Source organism: Coloeus monedula (genome assembly GCF_965178545.1).
Source record: "Coloeus monedula genome assembly, chromosome: 18".
Taxonomy (NCBI): Eukaryota; Metazoa; Chordata; class Aves; order Passeriformes; family Corvidae; genus Coloeus; species Coloeus monedula.
The window spans coordinates 15841196-15864978 of NC_138798.1; the positions used below are offsets into that span (position 1 = coordinate 15841196).

A 23783-nucleotide genomic window follows, 5' to 3' on the forward strand; every position below is an offset into this window, starting at 1 on the left:
CCAAAATCCCTCCAGATTGAGGGAGAGCTGGGACACGGGGCAGCGCCAGCGGCATCTCTGCAGTCACTGGCTGCCCTTGGAGTGATCTGGAGGGTTTTGATTTTTTTTTCCCTCGTCAATCTCATTTGGCAAATAATCGCCTGGATTTACTACTTTTTTTTCTTTCTCTTTCTTTTCCCTATGTTTTTTTAAATTTAATCAGAGCAAATAATTGGCTCCTGAAGCACGCTTGAATCCGTGCAAATAACCAGGTTATCATTTGCTATATATAGCCCAGCGTGCTTGCTTCCAGAGGCGCCTGAGCAGTCACTGGACAAGTTTCCTGCTCACCCTGACAGCATTATTTGTTTAGAAAGAGAAATTAGGCTGAATAATGCCAATCCCGTTGGATTAAATTAACCCTCTGGTGAAGCGGGAGCTCTGCTCCTGCTTTTCCCCGTTTCTGCTCCAAGGGTCAGTGGGTTTTCCTGAAGTTTCCAGCCCGCTTGGGTGATACACGCTCGTCTATGATATAAACCCCTCACAGCCGCATATGTGAGTCTGCCTTGTGAATATATGTATTTATATATACATCCATCATACACAAGCGGCACACACCCAGCCACGGTGTTATTTTGCACTTCACTGAGTGGATTTCTTTTGGGGGAAAAAAAAAAAAAATAAAGGCAGGAATCTCCCTGATAGAGCTTTAAAAAGAGGAGAATAATACAAATTAACCTTCCATTACTGCTGCAGTCAACCATGACAGAACAGGCCAGTTGCGTGGCTGGTGACGTCTCCGTGTCCTATAGGAGCAAAGCTCGTGAGATAGCAGCTATCGCCTTGAACTCTCTTTATTTTATCGGAGTATGGCTGGTAATAAACAGTAATATTTAATTTGTCGGAGACCACAAACCGGCTTCGAGCTGGAAGGCTCCTCGCCCTGCCATTCCAGTCCTGGGGGAGCCTGGATTTGCCGTCCTTTTTTCCCCAGCTGCTTTTTTTTTTTCTCTTTCCCTCCTTGTCCACTCCTCCCCCCCCAACCTGCAGACGGAAATAAATTCGATTTATTTGCATCGTTTTCAACTTGTCTTCAAGGTGTTTGAGAGCTAGTTTGGCACTGGAGAGGTGAGTGCTTTTCTAGGCAGCGGCCGTGCTCGGGTTCGCTCTTCCGAACTTCAGGGATTTTCACTTTTCCCTTTCTTTCCGCCGAGGGGAGGGAAGCTTGTGCTCTCTCTCGCTTGCAGCTGCGAGAAACCTTTCTCCTCGTTGCTTTTGCTTCTTTTTTAAGGAAAAACCCTCTCTCCTTTGGGGGATGAGCATTTGGGGGATGCTCGCAGCACACGTGCGGCGCGGGGCCGGCCGCACTCACCGCGTGCTTCCGCGGCTTCCCCGCACCGCCGCGCCCTCCTGCTTAGTTCCCTTTTTCCCACTTTTCCCCCAAATTTGCACCGTTCGGAGCACAGCCCAGGCCAGGGGAAGGGCTCTGCGGAGCCGCCGCTGCCCGCTCGCCCCAGGCCGGGGCTGGGGCCGCTCCTGCGGCCGCCGCCTTCCCCGCGGGGGAACGAGCGCCCGCTTCGCTGCGTGGTTTATTTGTGTTTGGAAGGGCTCCACCGCTCCTTTCCCCTCGAAAAATAATGAAATATGGGACAAGCTTCGCTCTGTTTGTTTAAGTAGCATTCTCTGGCTTATTCTCTGCGGCTACAAGTGCAGTTATTTTATTATTCTTATTTGCAACCGTTTACTGTTGGCTGTTTCTCCTCAAGTAGCTGTTGGGACTGGCGCGCACATGGAGAGGGTTTGGGAGATGCCAAACTACACCCACAGACGCACCCCCCTCCCCAAGAGCCGCTCGCCCCCAGACTTTCCCCTTCCTCACCTCAAACTTTCAGAGGGCTCCGGTGTTATCGCGCCCTGCGAGAGCTGGGAGCGAGGGTGGATTTGCTGAAAACTTCCTCGAAACGCAAAAAAAAAAAAAAAAAAAAAATTGATGGAGAGGCAGCAAAGAGTGAAGGATTCTTTTTTTTTTTTTTTTTTTTTTTTTTTGGATGGGTGGGGGGACGGGACAGAGCGGCGAGCAGAGGGTGGGGGCAGCAGCAGCAGGAGGAGGAGGAGGAGGGTGGGCAGAGCAGATCTGAACCATGCCATTTATTCCGAGTCTTATCAAAAATCCGCCTCGCCAATCTGGTTCTCTTCAGGCTGCAGAATGCGACAGGGAGGCTGTTTACCCTGCGCTGACCTATTCAACTTTACCCTCCCAATAATACATTAAAAAAAAAAAAAAGAGGGAGCGAAGGAAGATGCAGATAAACCCCCAGCGCCGCTCCTCGCTGACGGGTTGATTATTTGAGCTCCGGGGGGCTGCGGCCCTCGGCCGTGGCAGCGCGGCGAGGGGTGAGGAAGAGGATGGGAAAGGGCAGGGGAAGGAGCCCGGACGCGGCCACAAGCGGGGACAGGGGCCACAGCCCCGCGCACACCCCGGGGCCACCTTCGCTGGGTCTCGGTCCCACTCCGCCGCGTTTTTTGGGGGGGGGATTGTACCCGTTAGGGAAAGCTATTTTGGGGGAACACCCCCCAATAAAAGGCCTCTGTGAGCACCAGCAAATTTAGAGCTGGGTTTAAATCCACACCTCTGGGCTGCCTTTGAGGGCGGGAGGGGGGAACTGGGGGTGGTACGAGGTTAGCGGAGCCAGCGATTTATTTTGGGGGGGGGGGGAGGGCAGGATATTCCCAGACGCTGAATTTTCTCTTTGGTTGGGAGAGATGGATGGAGGAGGGAGGGAGGGAAGGAGGGAGGGAGCGGGGAAGGAGGTAAAGGAGAGGGGGAGGGTTGCTGGGGAGTTTGATGATTGTCTTTGTGCCTTGTTCTTGTTTGCCGGCCAGAAAAATAGGCTGGAAAAGGAGGTTTGGGGGGGAGGGGGCGGGAGGGAGGGCTGTGGGAGAGGGAGTCTCTCCGGAGCAGGATCCCAGCTGGTTGGGCAGCGGGTCCCGGCACTTGGCGAACGGAGCTGGACGAGCCCACGTCACCTCCGCGCTCCGCTCGGCTCCTCCGCGCTCCGCGCCCGGCTCCGCGCAGCCACAGCGGCAGCGCCGCGACCCTGCCCGGAGGAGCGGGGGTTACCAGCCGGCCGAAACTTTTTTTCCTTCTTCTTTTTTTCCCAAGAGGGTGCTGTTTTCTTTTTTCCGCTCTCTCGCTCTCTTTTTGCTATTATTTTTTTAATTACTATTTTAAATTTTTGAATTATTTTTAGGTGGGCAGCAGCAAGAGCGGGCTGGGGAGAACTGCATCAGATCAGGCTGAGAAAAGGGTGGGGGTGGGGGCTTTATCTTGGTCTCAGGATCCTTTCTAGTGCGTCTGACAACCTGGAAGTGTTTGGAGAGAGCAGGGGAGAGAGAGAGAGAGAGAGAGAGAGAGAGAGAGAGAGAGAGAGAGAGAAGCAGGCTTGCGTTGGATAGAATTTTTTCTTCCAGGCTGGGTTTTCACATGCTGATCCGCAAATAAATAAATAAAAGGAAATATGCACACGAGAAGCCTGATCCCATTGTAATTTCCATTGCAAACGGGGGAAATAGACCCACACATTATTTATGTGGAGATGCATTGAGTGCATGGAATTCAACAAGCAAGGTAACGGCTCTTCCATTGCCATGTCTGTCCGTCGGGGTCTGTCCTCTGTGTGTGCGGGTGCGTGAGCGAGGCAGAGCGAGAGCGGCTGCCCGGGGGCATCGGGAGCCACAAATCGCCGCTGCCGAGGAGCTGCGAGGCCTCGGGAGCCGCGGGGAGCAGGGGAAGGAGAGGGGGCTGCTCTCTCCGTGGGGCTGGGGGGGGCCGGGGCGAGGCCGGAACAAAAGCAGAGGGTGCTGATTTTATTTATTTTTTTTTTCATTTCCCCCCTTGTGTTTTTTCCTCCCGCAAACCCACTTGGCGCTACTTTAGCAAAGCGAGATGCATTTTTCATCCAGCCACCGCGGCCTGGTTCTGTCAAGCTCCATTTCTTCTCAGAAGCTCTTTTAAGGGGAAAAAAAAAAAATTAGAAGCCACGGATCGCCAAATGCTCTCAGCTGTGGGGTTCTTTTTTTGTCGTCACACCCTCTGTTTTTAAAATTATGATTATTTTTATATCTGCTTAATTATGTCTGGGCGCGGAGAGCATCGGGGAGGCTTCGCTGGGCTGGGCTGCGCTGCCATGGCTGGGTCCCTCTTTGTTTTAATAAACACGCTTTAGGGGTTGTTATTACTATTTTCCCTCGCTCTACCCCCTAACCTTGCCAGCTCTGGGGGAGTCACAGCTCCAAGCTGGAGGGAAATCGATTAAAAAATGCATAAGCGGCGCTTCCCGAGGAAAAAAAACCCAAACAAACAAGACACCAAACAGCCCGGGGAAAAAAAAAAAAAAAAAAAGGAGGAGGAGGAGGAGGGGAAGAGAAAAGCCTTAAAAGGTCCCTGGAGCTGCGGCTCTGCCCCCGCGGGCTGGGCCCGGGCCCGGGGCAGCGGCTCCCGCAGCGCCCCGCGCACTTTCCGCGCTCGCAGCGCTTTCGCTTCGCCCGTGGGTCTCTGGCTGGTGCGCGCTGGGAAAAGAGACTTTGGGAAGGGAGGGAAGGAGGCAGGGATTGGGCACGGGCCGTGCCCGGGCACGAGCTGCAGCTCCAGAGGTGCGGACCTGGAGTCCCTTGGCTTTTTGTCCTTTTAAATCACAGATCCGTGCGTGTGCGGGTTACCCACCACTAGCGGGGAAGAGCATTTTCTCCCCCCTCCTTCCCACTCCCAAATTTCCTTCGCTTTTAAAGGAGAATTGCCTTTTTTTCGCGCTCTCTGCTTGATTTTTAACAGCTTTCAAATATCGTTGCAGGGCGAAGAACTCATTTAAAAAACATTCTCATGTATTTAAACCCAATATTGCCTCCATATGGTTGGCCTTTCAAAACTGAATCCCCTTCTTCGAAACACGCAAGAAATATATTTTTTTAAGCTCTTAAAACTCTGAACTCCTTAAGAACAATAAAAACCTAGCAGATAATTCAATTGCTTTTATCTTTTTTGGGTTTTTTTTGTTTTGTTTTGCTATGAAACTTTTACCATTCCTGATAGAGCCTTTAAAGCTAATTCAAAATACAGCTTTTAAAACTCACTGCGGTTACTCGCATCAAACCATGTATTTTTTAAAGCTCGCTTTCTCTGCTGGTGCAGTTTTATCCCAAATGTTGTGGCTTAGTTCACTCCAGCCCCAATTCCACTCCCCGTTCACCAGCCCGAGTCCTCGTTACCTTGCACAGTGTTTGTCCGATTGATTTATTTGCACTTTTATATTTTCATTTCCTCGTCCACCCTTTGCTTTTCTTGTAACTGCCCGGGGTAAGGGAAGAACAGGCTTTTAAAATGTTTCATTTTTTATAAGACGTGCAAGAAGTTGAGTTTTCCTTGGGAATTGGGTGCTAGAAGTGGCCTCGTGTGTCAGTGGTGTTTTCCTGTGGGGCGAAAGCTTCCACTTCGCTGGGAGCAAAGTGGGGACTTTAAACCCTCCTGGGCCGCAGCGAGCCCGGAGGAATTGGAGGTGGCCAAGCCTCGGGGAGGCTCTGGAGCCCCCACCTTGAAGCCCCCGACCTCCAGAGCCATTTGTGCGATGAGCTGCTTGTCCCACAGCCCCTCGGGTGCCTCGCTCCCCGCGTGCTGCCAGGCAGCCCTAAAACGCGCTGTTTACCTTCTCCAAAAGATGCATTCAATAATACCGCCTCCCCCTTCCCCTCCCTCCCCACCCCCCCGAGCCCCCCCCCAAATCCTATCATCCCTTGCGGGCTGCGATAATAAATAAAAGTCTTTATTTCTCCCTCTCCCGAAGTTAAAGGGCCTCGCTCCCTGCCTGTGCAGCCGAAGTGAGTGGCGGCATGGTCGGGGCAGCCCCGGCCGGCGCTGCGCTCGCTCGGAGCCAGCCCGCTGTAGAAATATCTATATTTTATTAAACGTCAGCATTGACTTGTGCGTCTCTTATCTCTGCTCTCTCCCGATGTGTGCCTGCAGTGGGGGATTCGGCGAAGGAAGCTCGTAACATGGCGGATAGCGAGGAAGGCTTCGGGCTCCCCAGCACGCCCGCGGATTCGGAGGCCAAGGAGCTCCAGGCTGAAGCCAAGCAGGACACGCAGCTCGGGGCCACCAGCAAGTCGCCCACCTCACCCCAAGCAGCCTTCACCCAGCAGGTAAGCACCCATGCTCCTCTCCTTCAACCCCGTCACTGTTTAATTTTGTTGGTGTTTTCCCCTTTTCTCCGCGTTTTTCCCCGCCCCAGCTGGGTGGCTGGGTTACTTTAGGCCCCACGCGAGGGCGAAGCCTCACCTGGCCGTGGGCCTCATCCTGCTTTAGTGTTATTTAAGGTCGTGCTCAGGCGCTGAACCTGCGGGGATGTGCCCATGTGAGTTCTGGGGGGTGCGGAGGGGCAGGCAGGGAATAGGACCCGAAATAAGAGCGAGGGGAAGCCGCCCCGCAGCAGCACCCACACACCCACACACCCACGGGTGTCCTCGCCTGAGCGTGCAAAGGCACGGGAGAACACACAAGGAGGGGAGATTCCTGCTGGGCGTATCTAAGATAGAAATGTATATATTTTATATTTATGTATATACACAAACCCATCTGCGCCCCTCGCACACCCAGGCGGGCACAGCTACGCCCCACACCCGCAGCGGGCACTCAGGGCAGGCAGTGGCTGTCCCGCGTGGGCACCCCCATAGTGCCACGGGGATCTTGGGATCCCCTCCCTCAGTCCTCGTGTGCCGGGACACGCGTGGGCTCCCGTGCGGGACCTCTGCGCTCCGAGCCATCCCTCGGCCTCTGCTTCCCGTGCCGGGAGCTCCCGGGCTGGGAGCCGGCCTCGGCCCCCGCCGGCTCCGGCAGCGCTGGGAGTGGAGCCGGGGGAATGCGGGGAGAGGGGATTTTCCACCGTGATCCCCACTGTGGGGTCCCGGGTAGAGCCCCCCTGTCCCCGGCAGGTACCCCCCGATGAACCCCCTGCTCTGGCAGGGCCGGGGTGGGCACTGGGACCGGCACCGCGGGCTCGGGGCCACCGGGGGCGTTTGGAAAGCGACCCCGAAGTTTGACGGGGCGCTTCGGCCGCGTTTTTAGTGACGGGAAGAAGTGCTTGGTTTGGCTGGGGGTGTCCCCTGTGCCTCCCAGCCCGGGGCAGGGAGGTGTTGTCCCCACGGTGGCATCTGCCCCAACCGTGGGGATCGCAGCTCTTGGGTGGGAAGGAGAAAGGAAGGGGGCGAGGGGAGCAGGGTGACACCCCACTCCGCTCCAGCCTGCAGAGCGCAGCCGGGAGTGTAATCACTCGTGAGAGGGTGTAAATCTCCTCCGGCTGCCTCTGGGAGCAGCTGGGCCGGAGCGCCGGGAGATTTCTCTGGGAGGATGCAGTTGGAGCCGGCTCCGGGGGCTCCCTCCCATCGCCTCCCCGCCCCACGAGCCCCGCGGCCCGCAGGACCCCGCTCCAGGCCCGCCCTGAGCGGCATCCCCGCACTCCGGCCTGGAATCCTCCGCCGGCCGCCTTTGCGGCAGGGTTTTCCCGGGAATGCCCCGAGCCCCGGCCCGCAGAGCCCGGCCTTTTCCCGGCGGGGCGGTGCGGGGCCCGGCCGCTCCGGCGGGGCTGCCCCCTCGCCTCCCGGGGCTGACGCTCTGTGCCTCCCCGCTCCGCAGGGCATGGAGGGCATCAAGGTGTTTTTGCACGAACGCGAGCTGTGGCTGAAGTTCCACGAAGTGGGCACGGAGATGATCATAACGAAGGCCGGGAGGTAAGAGCGGGGGGCTCCGCGGTGCCCTTCGTGTTTGCGGCGACGGGGGGGACACACCCGCCTGGATGGGGGCACTGGGCACCTCCCTGGCACGGGCACGGTCACATCTCGCGTGTCCGAGCCCCTCCGTGTGTGTGCCACTGCCCGGCCGTGGAGAGCCCGGAGAGACGCGGCAGAAACTCTTTCTTCTGGCTTCTTTCTTAACCAGAGCAGTTGGATCATTAATTCCGACTTCAGGCCTTTGGAAAGTTTCCAGGCAAACGCGAGTTGCAACCACTTGGCCAAAAAGCCAACTTTGTTTAGAGCAACTCACTGGGCCATTATTATTATTATTGTTATTATTATTGTTATTATTATTATTTAAAGAGCCCCTTGGCCCTTCTGCTTTTTTTTTTTTTTTTTTTTCCCCCGAAGTTTTATGCCATTTTACAGAGTTTTAAAATTATTTTCTCTCCCTCTGGGGCGAATATTCCCAGCACAGCCACTTCACCCCTTTTAAAAGTCTATGCGGTCTTAAGCCACTGTTTATAGAGAGATAACAAAGCTGTTTAGATGCGGAGATAGATGCGTCCGCAAATAAATATCATGTGGGGGCATTTCTATGCGGGTGTTTATCTGCGTGGGTGTGCGGAAAAATACACAGCCTCGCAAATCCAACTTTATTGGGGTTCTAATCGATTCCATGACCGGCTCAGTAAACCTGATCCGCAGATATTTATATGTGGACGTGGGTATTTTCGAGGGGATTTAACAGTATCCTTGATATTAATGTGGTGGAGGGTTGTTAAATTGAAGAGCGGCCAGAGAAACGCAGTAAAAAAGTCTCTCCAGTCCTATCGACAAATCGGGGGCAGCCCGAGGGAGGATTTTTCGTTGGGATTTTCAATTAGAATCCTTGGAGGAAAGGGGGGAAACCCTCCACGTGTAGGAATAGTTTTAGGTTGTAGGGACACGATCAACAACGCAGCGTCAAACTTTCATTTTGCTCTGTCATCTGGTATTTGTTGTGGTCTTCCAAAATTTGCCTGAGGAGGGAGGGGAAAAAAAAATATCGAGCTGGTTGGATAAAGTTTTAGCGAATAGATCTCGCCTTCCCCTTGAACCTCGCTGCTGCAAAAATGGGTTTGAAAGGTGTTTGTGGCCAAGGGGACGTGGGATGGTGTGGGGGGGATGAAGTTGGGATCTCCCGAAAAAAAACCCGGTCCACAGGGCCAAAAAAAAATTCCAACTCTCGAAGGGAGACAGAAACCACCTTGCAGGAATTTCAAACAAACATTGCCGCGGACAGAGATCTCATCTGGAGAGCAATAAAGCAGACATTTACAGGGCAGGGGCTCGAGGGGAGATGCGGGATAGGTTTCCTTATTTATCTCATTCCCCGTGTTTATTGCTGGAGAAGTCCCTGCTCCTGCCGCTCAGGTGTTCTCGGTGGAGTTCCAAGTGAATCTCCAGGTGGGATTTGGTGTCCTCTCCCTTAAAGCCTAAAGTCCAGCGCCCGCTTCCTTCGCTGGGCGCTTTTCGCCTCCCTTCAGCTTTTTACAGCCGAGCTAAAGCCCGGCCCAGGTGCCCCACGGCAGCGATAAGACCCCGAGCCTCGGAGAAGAGCGCGGTATTTTTAGAGGTGTGGGGCCCTTTTTTTTCTCGGATTTTTTTTTGTTGTTTATGCGTGTTTTAAGTCCAGGGCTACATTTTCATCTGCTTTATTTTTAAATATTTGGAAAGCTCGAACTAAAATAACAGCGGCGGTTTAAGTGCCTGCCTTGCAGTAATGGAAAATATTTCGAAAAGCCCCTGCCCTGTGTGTATCCGAGGGTTTCCAAGGATTGGTCAGGTGTCTTTGCTGCGTCTCGGGGTGGTCACACGGCTGCTCACGGATTTTCTCTTACACCTGAGTGCGTGGAGGGTTTTTTCCTCTGTATCTGTCCCTAGAACATCAAGGTGTTCATATAAACGCATTTTGAAGTGTTTATATTTCTGTATATGCGATATATGAGAACGTATTTTTATAAATACACACAGTTGTAGGAAGATATATAAATACAATTTTTTATAGAAGTATCTATATTATAGCTTTTATTTTAAAACTTTTTTTGGCAAATTTCCTCTCCTGTTCCAGTGGTTTATGGACGGAGGGAAGTAACTGGCTTCCAAAAGTTCTCACGCTTGGATTTGTTCAAAGAACGGACATGCAAAACTTTGGTGAAACAGATGATTAGTAAAAATGCGAATAGGCGAGGAGGTGAATAAACAAACCCGCCAGCCTCCAAATTCGCATTTTGCTTTGAGAAATCACCCGGTTCGCCTCGGCTGGGACCCGGAGCGGGACCCAGCAGCGGGACCCAGCAGCGGGACCCAGCAGCACCCAACCATGTCCCGCATCCCGAGGGGAGGGTGCACCCGAGCTTTTCGGGAAGATCCATCTGGGAATGCGGCGTCGCCCTTTTGTTAAATGACCCCCCCCCCCCCCCCCCCCCCGGCGTCTCCTCCTCCCAAACGCACACGGAACCACCTCGGCAAACTCGATGTTCTCTGCTACTCCGCTTTTATTGATTTATTTATCCATTTATTTATTTATTTTTAACAGGCGAATGTTCCCCAGTTACAAAGTGAAGGTCACTGGACTCAATCCAAAAACCAAGTACATCCTGTTGATGGATATCGTACCAGCGGATGACCACAGATACAAATTCGCAGATAATAAATGGTAGGCACGCGTGGGGAGAGACAGAGAGAGAGGGGAGGGACGAGACCTCTGGGCTGCCCGGGTGGGAGGTTTCCCTCAATCAGCGGCTCGTCCTTCTTTTTCCATGCAAAATTCTGGGCTGCAGGAGCCTCACCTGAGCGCAGCACAGTCCCTGGGAGAGAAATGCATCCAAAAAAAAAAAAAAAGAAAAACCGGAGAAATTGTGTCGCAATTAGTGAAGGATAACGAATCCTGTTTGACGATGAGATTATTTGCTATTGTGGAGCTGATGGCTTCATGGTATTAAGGAAGGGAATATCTCCGGGCAGGAAGAATCTTTAAGGATTTGTTCTTTGCCCCTGGCTCGAGTGCCGTGACTTAGGGAAAGGAGGAAGGATGGGGTTAAACGGGCAAGCAGCGAGAGCCATCTCCGACGGGAAAGGTGCCAAAGAGCTCAGGAATTCCCCGAGCCAGCGGGGCTGGAAATGCCTGTTCTCCCCAGGCACGGGGCACCTGAGTGGGAGGCATCCCGCGGGAGGGGACGGATGAGGAGCTGGAGCCCAGGGAGGGGATGGGATGGACGGGGAGCAGGAGCCCACGGGAGGGGATGGGATGGGATGGACGGGGAGCAGGAGCCCATGGGACCGTCCCCCCGTGGCCGGAGCTCAGCCCCGTGTCCCCACGCAGGTCGGTGACGGGCAAGGCAGAGCCGGCCATGCCCGGCAGGCTGTACGTGCACCCCGATTCCCCGGCCACCGGTGCCCACTGGATGAGGCAGCTGGTTTCCTTCCAGAAGCTCAAACTCACCAACAACCACCTCGATCCCTTCGGACATGTGAGTACCAGGGCTGGGGCGGGGGCATCGGGCGTGCCCAGCACCCACGTGGGGTGTCCCCCACCCCCAGATCCAGGGTTGCTGGGGTGGTATTTCCTCCCCTGAGAGAGCGGGATGGACCCCAGTGAGGACCCCCCCAAAACCAGAAGCATAAACCTTAAACCCGGGTTTATTTCCTGGGAATTGGTTACAGACCCCCGGGGCCTGGATTTCGCGAGCGGGTGAAACTCTCCTGGCCTGAGTGTTTGGTACCCGATTTTAATCGCGTGGCGAGTCCCGGATTGTTAAAATCCGCCCCTGCCTCCGGGAATTTGCCTAACAGGTAAAATCAATCAGGCATGATTAGCGGAGGCAATAGCAGCTAAAACCACGCGGATCCCTCGATCAGGAAAAAGAGGGGGAAAAAAAAAAAAAAGGAAAACTAACAATAATTAAAGACAATTAGAAAAATTGAAATCCCGCTAGAACTTCTTGGGCATAAAAAGGTCTTTGCGAGACTCGCGGGGCCGTGAAAATTTGTGTGAATTCTGCAGCCAGGAACAGCCCTCCTTCGAAGGTCTCCAAAGATGCGAGTTCCTCTGAGTATATACGTGCATGTATGAATAATGTACGTATATATATAATCTATAAAAATGTATATATACATATAATTGAACGAATATGTGGATCCAGATCCCGCCAGCCCTTTGCAAGGGCGGCTTTTTCTCCAGTCTCGTTTCAACACTTCAGTTTCATTTTTTTCCCAAGCTGGTTTTTTTTTTCCCCCTTTCGCTTTTTAATGATAAATTTTGTGCTATTAAATCCTCGCCCACGTGGTCGCCAAGAAGTGAGAGGGGTTTAGGGGAGAGGAGCCAGCAGAGTCCCCAGCCCACCCCAATGCCGAGCATCCTTTCCCAAGCGCTCCTTTGCACCTCCAGTTGAGGGGGTTGATTTCCTTTTTCTTTTTATAATTCTAATTTTATTTGAATTCTACCCTGACCTGCTGGCAAAGGGGTTTGCGAGGGGCGCTTCCCAGGGATCAGGACTTTTCCTGCGGGAAGAGGGAGGGCAGCAGTGCAGCCAGGGGAACCCGTCCCACCCCCGGGGTGCTTTTGGGGAGAAGGGGGGGATCCGGCCCGGGGGGACGGGGCCAGGCACCCCCGCTGGGAACAGGCGGCTCTGGGGAAAAAGTCCCTCTAAACAAACCGAAGACGCTGAGGGGACAATAAGGGACTTCAGAGGAGGAGCTGCGCCAGGAGCCTCTCAATTAGAGTCGCTGTAATGAAATTAAAAACCATTAGATCGTTCACCGTTGATGTCTACGACTTTCCTGGATGTCAAAGCAATTTGCTTAAACCCCCGGGACGGGGGAGGCGGCGGCGGGACGCGCTGCGTCTCGCTGTCGCCAGGGTCCGGCAGTCATTATCGGGCCCGAGGGCCCCCCGCCGCCGCCCCCCATCCTCCCCCGAGATTAACCCGGTACCGAGCAGGGCCCGCTTTTTATCTGGAGCACAGCGCGTCCTCCCCTCCCGGCCCCGCCACCCTCCTCTGCTTCCCATCCTCTGCGGGTGGCTGGCGGGGAGAAATGTCCCTGAATCCATAAATCCCCAAATCCCTCCAGCTCTCTTCCCTCGCTCTTTCTTCCCTCTACTCCCATGGGATGGGATGGGATGGGATGGGATGGGATGGGATGGGATGGGGGGGTTGAGATGCCCTGCCCCCCCAGTACGTGTGGGGGGAGCAGCTGCGGCCCCGGGGGTTTGTGAGGGAAGAGCAGGGCTGGGCTGGGGGCAGCAGGTGAGGAACCACCTTTGACAGCATCTCCGGGCCCTGCTGGGCTCCTGGGTGGGGGGTTTCTGGAGACACACGTTCCCCTGCCCCAGCACCTCAGTGTGTGCCCCTCGTCTGAAGAGGGAGAAGATTTTGGGGAAAGGGTTGAGGGTTCCTGCTGGTCCCTGTCCTTCTCCCCGGGGAAGGGAGGGGCCGCGCCGTGCTGTGCCCCCTCCATTCCCACGGGATGTCCTCTCCTTCTCCCCGTGCCCAGATCATCCTGAACTCCATGCACAAATACCAGCCCCGGCTTCACATCGTGAAAGCGGACGAGAACAACGGCTTCGGCTCCAAGAACACCGCCTTCTGCACCCACGTCTTCCCGGAGACCGCCTTCATCGCCGTCACCTCCTACCAAAACCACAAGGTGAGGGGCTGGGCCGGCCCCCGCCCCGGCAAACCGCATCCCTCTCCTTCCCTTTTCCCGCTGCTCTTCCTGAGGGCCTCAGCTCCCCTTCCCGCCCTACTTCTTCTTTCAGCCCTTCTTTCTCTTCCCCCTTTTTCTTTCCACTCCTTCCTTCTTTTTCTTTCCTTCCTTCTCCTCTCCTTTCCCCCTTCTTTTTCTTCTCCTTTCCCCTTCTCCTCTTCCTTTCTCCCTTCTTTCTCTTCTTCTTGTCACCTTCCTTTTCTTCTCCTTTTCCCCTTGTCCTTCTTCTTCTCCTTTCCCCTCCCTTGTCCTTTTCCTTCCTCCCTTCTCCCTCTTCTCCCTTCCCCTTTCCTCTCCTCCCATCCCCATCCCATCCCCTCTGTTATTCCTGGCCACACAAAGCATCCAAAGCCAGGGCTCGGGGCGAGCCGGGGAGGGGGAATGAGCTCACCAGGACGCTTTGCTCGCACGGAGACGACCAACCGAGGAAGCTGGCTTTATCTTCCCCCTCCCCGTGGGTCAAAGGCTCCTAATCTGGAGGAGGGAGCCGGGCGCTCCCCTCCGCGGCCGGGCGCTGATAACCCGGCTGCCCACGGGGGGCTGCGGGCTCGGCAGCCGAGAGGCCCGGGCAGGAAAGGGAGGCTCAGCTCCCGAGATCAGGCAAACAAAGCACGAAAACCACGGGATAGGTTTGTCTTCTGCTGGAACAGAAAAGGGTCGGGTGGAATGAGGGTTTTCTCGGCGTGCTGTTGCTGCCCCTCTGTGAGGAGCCCGCTGCTCCCTCTCCTTCCCTGCTTGGTTTTGGGCTTCCTCACCCAGCAGGGAAGGAGGAGGAGGAGGAAGGCAGAGGGCTGAGGGCAGGGTGGTTCTCCACAGATGAATTAGGGATGTCTTTCGCCAACTGTCCCTCGCCACTGCCCACTGGCCCTCTCTAGGCCACAGCACCATGAAAACTCAATTTTTGTCAGCAAATAAGCAAATTCCTCTCTTAATCACATGTAAACTTGTACTCACAGGCAGGTAGGATGGCTCTTTTGTAGCCGATATAATAATTGCTTTTCAAACAGAGAAAAGTCATTTAGCACCCCAAAGAAATCCTGGATGCTTTCCTGGAAATGCAGGTTCCTAAACCTGTGTGAAAAAATTGCATCTCCTCCCTCCATCAGCTGACCAGCAAGATGCAGAGAGCAGAGCTGGGCTGGGGAAGAAAGAGTGTTCCACCATAACTAGGGAGAAAGGAAAATACTTCCCTGCCCTTTAAAATAGGAGCTGCTGGCACGGCCGGGACAAGCAAGCCGAATCCAAATTGAGTCCTTGCCAAATTATGCCTTAAATTATAACTCCGCTGTGGATGCTATAAAATCAAGTTTAACTTCTGCTTGATGGATTTGGAGAAAGAATATAATATTAATAGAAGTGGGAGTTAATAAAACAGGACACACTGCCTGCTTTAAAGGCATTTCCCGAGGAGAGAACAGATGAGAACGGAACTGCTCCCCTTTGAAGGAAAATGGGGCTGGTTTATAGGAGAAGAAATGATCGTGCAAAGAAAACAAAAGTGAAGCAGGAACATGTGAGTACAGTAGTTTGGGAAAAGTGCCACGTTAGGAGGAGCAGGAATATTTGATTGTAAATCAGCAACATCTGTGTGATAAGAAATGACATCTCTGTGAGAGCAGAGGCGCTGGCAGAGGCGGGGATCCCCACAGACACACACGCTCCCGGCCCAGCAGACACTCGCACCCACCACGACACATTTTACACACCCCACACACGTTTTACAGGCTCTGGCAGCCCTCTCCCCCCCGACACACACGTTCCTCCCTGGGCTGGTGGAATCGGGGGGGCACTGAGGAAGAGTAGCTGTAGCCCCGAGATAAAATCCCAACTGGGAAAGGCAGAGACAAAAATACAAACCAGGGGGTGATCGTCCCTAAACGGCATCTCCCTGCAGGGAAGGGAAGAAAGCCTGCAGGCTGGCCCAGTGCAGATGGGGAGCGATATTGGGGTTGATGGAGATGCTGAGGAGGAACAGCCTCCAGCTGAGCTGGGTGACAAGTGGGGTCTTTTCCACCAGCAGAAGCCTGAGCTCAGCTTTCACAGCTGAGAGGTTGCTTGGAAAATGAGATTTTCCTCTTGCAACACAGGCTGCATTCCCCCTGCCACAAAGGATGCCAGCCCCTGATCCGTGGGGCATCCCCAGCTCTTGCTGTCAGGGCACTGCTTATTTTTTCCCCCTTTTTCTCTCTCACCTCCACCCCTCACCTAAAGCCAACTTGTCCCATCCAGCCTCCGACATGTTTTACATGTAGTTTTATACACCCCTGTATTTTACACACACAAATTCATCCCTCCACGTGGTTTCCTTGTTTCAAGAGCTCTGTTATAGCTGAATTCTATTACAGAATTAATTGTGTGACTCGCCCCAAAATGCATTTGAGTCCATGCTTACCCAGCTTACAGAAATACCTGCCTGCTTCCAGATAGCTCAATTTATTCCAAGAGCACAGCTGCAATCCCAATGTAGGGCTTGTGCTTATTTCCCCTGGTATTTTAGACAGCCTGAAAAGATATTTAAGCACCCTGGGATCTCCCTCTCCTCAGCCCGACTCCCCAAAGAGAGGCTTAAGCTATGAAGAGAGTTTTGGTGAAGTTTTCAGGGCGGTTGTCAGCAGCTCCATTGAGCACCTCCCCCCTCCCCTTAGAAATACCCCAGAAATATCGAGGTGTTAAAAAAGGTCACATGCACATTTCATTTCCTCGCCATTTACACAATGGGTGCTTGCAATCGGGCTGATTCCCAAATATTAACTTCCCCTGCAGTCAGGCACCGTTTTGCTGTAGCTTAAATCATTGTGTTCCTGGCCCGTATTTATTAGGTACGAGCTCTCTGCTTAGGACCAGGAAATGAACCCTAATAGACAGAAATAATTAAGGTTCTGCCCTCACGAGGGTTCTTTCAAAAGCAAGAATTCACAACAATTATTCTCATTAATTTTTACAACCTACTTTCCCCCTTAGCTGGACTCTGGCTTTATATTGGTTCCCCCCTCAGGATATCCGGTTTTATGCTGATTTTTTTCCCCCCACCCTAAGTTATTTAACATTCTTGGTAGCCAAAGTTCTTGTAGGGAAACGTTAGTCCCAGGTGGGATGCTACAGGCAGCCCAAAATGCTGTGTGGAGCAGAGGGGCAGGGCATGGTCTGCCATGATGTCAGGTGGGATTTCTGAGTGGAGAGGTTCATCCTTCCTTCCCCTGCGAAGACCCAGCGCTAAAATCATGCTGGTGCGTTGGCCAGGCCAGCTGCTGCTCCGTCCTGGGGGTGCTGGGGAGCTGCCTGTGCAGGTCCCCTCCGAGCATGGGGCTTCTTGTCACCGTGTTTGAGGGCTGCACGTGGGCAGTCCTTGGGCTCGGGGTGTTTTCTCCTGAGAGCTCCGTTTTCCTCGTCTTTGCTGGCAGGTGCCACCACTGTGGTGGCCTGGCTGGCATCTCGTGGGGCTCCTCTGTCCAGCCCCCAAGCTCTCCCTGCCCAGCCTGGGGTCACTGCCCCCGTGTCCCTCCATCTCTTTGGCAAGAGGGGACAGCCCCTCTCCTTACCCAGGGCAGACTCTGATCCCCCACGTGCTGAGAGAGACAGGGCGCCCTGGGGTTAAGGGAGGCCAGGTAGCTCCTCTTCCTCACCAGGCCTGGTGGCTTCTGTGCAGCCCTCGGGCACCTGAGGAGGGCAGGGAGCCGCTCCTCTCTCTCTGACCCCCTCTGGGGCTCCTCACATCTCTGCTCTCAAATCTTGGTGCTGCTCCAGGCCTCGGGGGGACAGAGCTTCCTTCCAGAGGCCTCGTGTCCCTCACAGCCTGTGGCCGAACCAGCCCTGTCTCCCTGGGTCCCCAGCCTTGTCCCTGCTCCCTGCCAGCCCTGCGATGGGGTGCTCGGCCAGCCCCGAGCCCCTGGACCCTTTTGGGCCTAAAGCAGCCCCTCTCCTCAAGCCTGGCAAAGACACCCTCTGCGTCCAGCGCCATCCCCGCCTGCAGCCTCACCTCCTTCCCCCAAAACACCAGGCCAGGTCTGTCTCTTCCCATCCTTCATCCTCGTGTCCCAGGCCAGCCAGCAGCCTCCTCAATGAGCCCCTCTGTCTCACCCCAGTACCTCCAAGCAGCCTCCAGTCCCTCCCATTTCCTTCACTGGCTTTAGGTTCAGCATCTTCTCCCCTCTGCCAGCAGCTCCCCCCTCTCCTCCCTTCTCCTGGCCTTTGCCTCGGGCTCCGAGTCCCAGCTCCCCATCCAGCTGCTCTGCTTGGCCCAGATGTCCGTGGGCTCAGCAGGCACCTTGTCTTCATCTCATTCTCTCCTTCCCACTCCTCTGGTTTGGCTTCTCCTCCATCCTGACTTGGTTTCCATCTGGGCTACGTGAGAGGGTGAAAGAAAAGGTCTCTGTGCTCTCCAGCCTCCCGTGGCTCCCAGCACTGCCAGCTCCAGGGTGGCACGGGTGCTCCTGGTCCCCCTCTGCCACCCTGAGCAGGACCACGGCCACCTGCAGGGCGGGGAGAACACGGATCCCCATGGAGTGCTGTGCTCGAGGGTGATCACCTGCACCTCTTCATCACCGAACGCTGATGTTTTTTCCCTCCCAATCAGTTTTAAGTTCTCAAAGTGGTACAGACCCGAGAGGACTCACAAATTAAGGATCCCTGTCCCTTGCAGTCCTTTTCCAGAATGCCCAGCCTTTCTCAGTTTCAGAAGAGCCCAAAGACAGCAGGGTGAAGTGTTTTCCCTCAGCTTCAGTGCTTAAAAAACAAAGAAGTAGTTAGCAAAGTAAGTAAATAAAGCAGAGCCCAGTGCACCTGGTGTGGAGCACATCATCCCCAACAAAGTTTTAACTTTGTTCCAACTTCTAAAGTGAGAACTGAGAGCAATCTTATCATGGCAAGTTCTTGACAAAAAAGAATACAAAAGGGTAGTTTTGATTTTGGCCATAACGATACACATGAGCCCTCAGGCACAAATCCCACATAAATACATGTCTGTGGAAAAGGGAAGAAAATTAAAGCATCTTTCCTCGGCCTAACTCGATGCAAAGCTAAATTTTCTCATGCTGGAGCTAAAGACTGCTGGAAAGGTCTCAGCAGAAGAGCTTTGTGGCCAATTAGCCCAGAGAAAGGGGAGCAGCCCAGGGATTGCACCGGGAGCTGTCGCTTCCTGTTAAAGTCCAGCTGAACCCACAGGTCAGACAAGCCCTGCAAAGTGGAGACCTGGGAGGCTTCCCCCTGCAAAGCTCTCATCCCCAAGGGAGTCAGTGGTCAGGAGGGGGCTTTGCCACCGGTTTCCCTCGGTAGCAAACACGCAAACAAAGCCCTTCAGTTTTATTGAACCCGTGCTGTACAACTCAGCCCTGGGCACTCCGTCTCAATGACCTCGCAGGACGTTGTGTTTTGGTTTATTTTTCATGAGGTAATTGTCATTTGACTTTCTGACAGCTTTTCTTCCCCCTGCCCCCCCATGAGTTATAGTCAATTAAACTCAGTTTCGCTGTGGCAAAGCTGATCCAGAAGAAGGTATTTTCCACCCCTGCGTTTGCTTTTCCACCTCTGAAATAGTTTGGAAGTCGAGCAGAAAGTGGCCAAACAAAATATCTTCCTCAGGTTGTTTGCTAAAGCAGGGATTCACCAACTTTTTCTCTGTTTTCTAGTTTGTTGTGTGCAGTTCTGTTAAATCTGGCTCGGGCTCTCCTGGCTTTGTGGTGCCTGATGGCATGAATCGTCACCCAGGGAAACTTTGCTCTGGAAGCTCCAATCCATCTGAAGTACACCAGAGGTCTGAGAGCGAATTCTAAACCTGCAGTCCCTGGTTTTCAGATGCCTTCAATCTAGCAGGTCCCTGATTTTAAGGAGGCTGAAGTTGGCTGTGATTCTCTTGGGGCTTTTGGCCACCAGCATCAACACCTTTGCTTGTTCCTCACGTGGCTTAGGGGACTTCTCTGTTCCTAAATCAACAGATCTGCAATATTGAGGTCCCATTTTGATATTCTGGCTGATGTTTTGTGGGTGATTAAAAGGCTGAAGAGTCAAACAGGGCATTCATCTGCGGCGCTTACACGAGGGGCTGGAGCATTGCTGGCTCTTCCTGCAGTGACCAGAGAGCACTGGGGAGCTGTGGGGGCACTGCCAGCCAGCCCAGAGCCCCAGTGCCCTCTGGCAGTCCCCATCTCCCTCCTGGATTCCAGCAGCGAGCTGAGGCTCCCAGGGCAGGCGCCTTGGTTAAAATGCCTTCGGTCGGGTTGGGATGAATCCGGCCCTTTGTGCCTTTGTGCGCCGGTGCCAATCCTGTAAATCCTCGCTCACTGAAGGACTTCACTTATGTGAGCAAATATTGCCATTGGGGTCGGCGAGGGAGGACAACTCCTACATTTACAGGGCTTCAGGAGCATTCAAAATGTTGAATAATGCCTATTATTCATTCTAGAAGAGTCACCACCTCCAAACCGATAGGCTTTGCAAAATACACAGCTGGTTGTGTCAGAGTTCGGGGCTTTTAATTACAGAATGCGCCTCTGTTTTATTGCTGGAGAATGGCTCAGCTGGCAGATTGACCCCAAAAGATTGTTTGTTTACCTTTCTCTTTGAAATCTGAAATGAGGGACAAAAAAAACCATGCAAAGGGCTTGTTTATGTGCTGAGTATGGTCCTGATTTAATGGGAATGCCCCTGGGATAAGTATAAGGGTGGTGGGGGGCTCTCGGAGAGATTTGGGGCTGAATGAGGCAAAAATGGCAAATAAACAAATGGCCCTTGGAAAAAAATATGCAAAAAGACAAGAAAAGAGCAGAAGAATCTGGTTGTGCATACACCTGGCGAGGTTTGCTATTGACTCTGGGCGAGCCAGATTTTGCTCTCTGGATTTTGGCAGGGAGGTGGGCCCGGTTGTTTGTGCTTGACTCGGTGAACATGAACCTCTCTCTGTTCTCCCTCCATGAATCCCGAGCTCCTTCCTTCCCCCTGGCCAACTTTCAATAGGAAGGAAGGACGGGGTTTCCACAAAACGTGGTGAGAGCGTCAAGTTCCTCCAGTGGCAAACACGGGCCTGTCTCTCCTCCTGGGCAAGTGTCTCTCCTGATTCCTTGCTGAGGGCTCAGACTGCCAGGCAGTGATGGAGAAAAGAGAAAAAAAGGGAACTTTTCTCTCTTCTGCCCAACTTCTAGGGCTTTGCAGCAATATCACACCCGATCCAGGCTCTGTCCTGTTCTGCCAAGGCACCAAAGCATTTGCATCAGATTTGGCACGGCAGAGTGAGTTTTCACAAGACCCACAGGGCAGCTGAGGGTGTTGCTGGTCCCCAGTTAATACCGGCTTAAATGACAACCCCTGCTCACCAAAGCCCTCAGGAGAAGTAGAGCAGGAGGGGATGGGAGCTCTTGGAGCAGCAGAGTCCCTGTTCTGTCCAGCAGCTGCTTTAAGTGTTCAATGCTGATGTTTTAAGAGGAGTTGAGTCTCAGCGGATTCATCCCACTAAGCTTTAGATTCTCAAGGTAGCTCACTTAGTGAGCAAACTGGAATTAATGGGGAGACAAAAATTTCTCCTGGGATTGAAGGTTACAGGTGAAGTCAGTCACCCTCCAGGTAACTCAGGTAATTATTCCCTGCAGTGCTGGCAGGTGTGGCGAAGGGTGGCAGATGCAGAGCACCTGGAGCACATTTAGCTGGTCTGAAACACCCAAAGGGTGAAGTTCTCTGTTCTGGGAGAGAGGGTGCAGGCTCTGAGAGGTGAGGTTTTGGTTTTGTTTGTGCATTGATGAGAAAATATTTGTTGGGATTTGTTCAGACTTCCATCCCTGGTCCTCTGAGAAGTGGAGCCCTCTCTGTTGCAACAGCAAAATGAAAGTAGGAACTCTCAGAAAGCAGATTTTCTCCAGAGAAAAATGTGTGTGTGCAGTCCCACGTGTTGGTTCTGGGAGAAGCGAGAGGCTGTTGACAGGAGATGTTTTTCTCGTGGAGCGTTCTAGGGAAAGGCCCATCTGGAGTGGTCAGTGAACTGAGGGACGACTGGAGTTCCTGCAAGCTGGATTTTCCCCCCCATCCCGCCTGCCTTGGGTTTAATAACCACTATCCCCTCTCTCCCAGGCCGTGCCTTGGACTCGTGGTGACCCCGTTGTGTTTCCTCCCTTTCAGATCACGCAGCTGAAGATCGAGAACAACCCCTTTGCCAAAGGCTTCCGCGGCAGCGACGACATGGAGCTGCACAGGATGTCCAGGATGCAGAGGTAACGCCTGTCACCCTCGTGGGGACCCTCCCAGGGCCCCCAGAGCCACCTGGCCTTTGCTTGGCGTGTCCCTCGTGGCTTGGCCTGAGCCAGGACACGGTGCCACTCCCTGCCTTGGTGTCTGCGTGGGGGTTTTACATCAGCTTGGTGTTCACATCCCAGCACAGGGGGCCAAAAATCTGCACCTTCTGCCCCCAGGGGAATTCCTTAATTGCTGGGTGGCAGAGGCAGGACCTCACCTGTGGGATGCTGTCCTGGCCACAGGGACTTTGCATTTCTTTTAGACACGTCCCCATCCAGAACAACCTTTAGCGTTGTGCTAAACTCTCGTCTCTGAGGCTGCACATGGACTTAGACCCATTAAAAACTTGGATTAGCTGGGAGAAGCTTTGGCCATGTTAAAAACTTGGATTAGCTGGGAGCAGCTCTGGCCACCGGGCTACTGTGGAAGAATCCCTGAGTGTTCCTTTCTCCCAGGTGCTTTAATGACAAAGCTCCCAGCCTTGTTTTGGGAGTAGGTTTTCTAAGGATGCTCCAGCTGCCTCTGGAGATGGTGGTGGAGCCTCCTGTGATGTGTTGTTGCTGGCTCTGGAGGGGCTTTGGCAGGAGGGGATTGTTTGCCTGCTCGGTTCTGGATGTGCAGAGCAGGAGCAGAGGTGTGGTGGTTTCAGGTTGAAGAAGGAAATGTTAGAAACTGTTGGGATCTCCAGGGCCGGGTGGCTGAGGAGACCTTTTCGAATCTCGGGTTTGGCTGCAAGTACTTAAGCTGAAAACCAAGCCTAAATCTTGTTTGGAGATCCTGTTTAACGTCCTCTTCTAAATGTCAGGTCCTGCTGGAATTAACTTCATGCTTTTCCCTTCCCTTGGAACTTTGTCCGTGTGTCAAGAGGCTTCCTGGTGCAAATGTTTTGCAGGAATGGTGCCATACCCACGATTCTCACTAGGACAGATGGAAATTCTCAACACAGCATTTTCCAGGAGGGGAGGAGCCACTGGGATCCTTTTTTCTCTGGCTCCTGCTGGAGGGACCTGCTTTGGGACCTTCTGATGGGAGGGTTTTTCCCACTGCCCACCCAGGAGCCAGATGTAGGTGGTCACTTCTGGTGGCTGTAGCTGCAGACCTGAGCGTGGCTCTCCATAGCCAGGAAAATGGTGCTGTCAGGCACCAAATAACTCCTGCAACCCTGCAAACAAGCCCAGAACCCTCCTCAAGCTGGGCAGATGTCCTCCTGTGTACAAACATGTTGAGGCTCAGCCCCAGGAAAGCCAAGAGATACATGTAAAAAAGGTACATGTGACACTTCATCTGCTCTGCCTAAATCATCTCCGTGGGCTCCTGAATGTGCCCTGTGTTCCCCGGCTGCCCTTTCCAACAGACCCTGGCACGATCTGCCAATATTTATTTATTTATGGCAGCGCTACCACTTGAAATAGCTCCCCCCACCCCGTGCCAGTCTCCCGACTTCTGCTGGAACTTGAGTGATGATGTCCGTCCTCTCCTCCCCCCCCCCCCCCATTCTTTTGCTGCCAAACCACTCTTTCATTCCAGTCCCTGGAAAGATTTGACGGTTTGGATTGATTTTTTGGAGCAGGAGGGAGGAGGTGGAACAGGGAGGACCCCTAGGAAGGGCTCGGTGCCATGCGAAGAGCACGGCATCGAGCCACGCTGGGCCCGCGCTAAAAACCGCTTGGCATTTTTATGCAGAGGCTGCGGTCGATGATCCGGGGAGCAGAAACACTTGGAATATATAAATGCACCCACTCAGGCCTGGCAGGGCTGGAAGGGTTAAAAATCGTTGCCTTTACAGGATAATTTGTGATGTTCATGTTAATAACCCAGCAGAGGAATGGCTGTGTGCCTTTACAAAGATGGCATTTTTTAAGGGAGGGCAGGATAAGATGATTATAGTAAAATAAAGACCCATTCAAGGTTGCAAATATGGACCCACCTTTGTGGGTTTTTTATGTAGATGTATGAATATATCCAAAATTATATATGAAAATATATAAACCCGTGTATAAAATCAGTTATATGTATAAATAAATTGCAGCTATAAAAAATAGGTTGTGTCTATGAGATAA

The 23783-nt window shown here is 53.3% G+C and overlaps 1 protein-coding gene across 1 annotated transcript in view; it reads left to right on the forward strand.

The window, feature by feature from the left end:
- Positions 1 to 3567: 3567 nt before the first annotated feature.
- The window catches only part of TBX5 (T-box transcription factor 5), a gene marked incomplete at both ends in the record, with an annotated part of 37788 nt that continues 17572 nt past the window's right edge, over positions 3568 to 23783 (forward strand). Inside the window, 7 exons of the mRNA XM_082293307.1 lie at positions 3568 to 3607; positions 5996 to 6171; positions 7661 to 7755; positions 10340 to 10459; positions 11126 to 11273; positions 13297 to 13449; positions 21610 to 21701. Of these exons, the coding sequence (XP_082149433.1) occupies positions 3568 to 3607; positions 5996 to 6171; positions 7661 to 7755; positions 10340 to 10459; positions 11126 to 11273; positions 13297 to 13449; positions 21610 to 21701 (824 nt within the window). The remainder of the gene's footprint in view (positions 3608 to 5995; positions 6172 to 7660; positions 7756 to 10339; positions 10460 to 11125; positions 11274 to 13296; positions 13450 to 21609; positions 21702 to 23783) is intronic.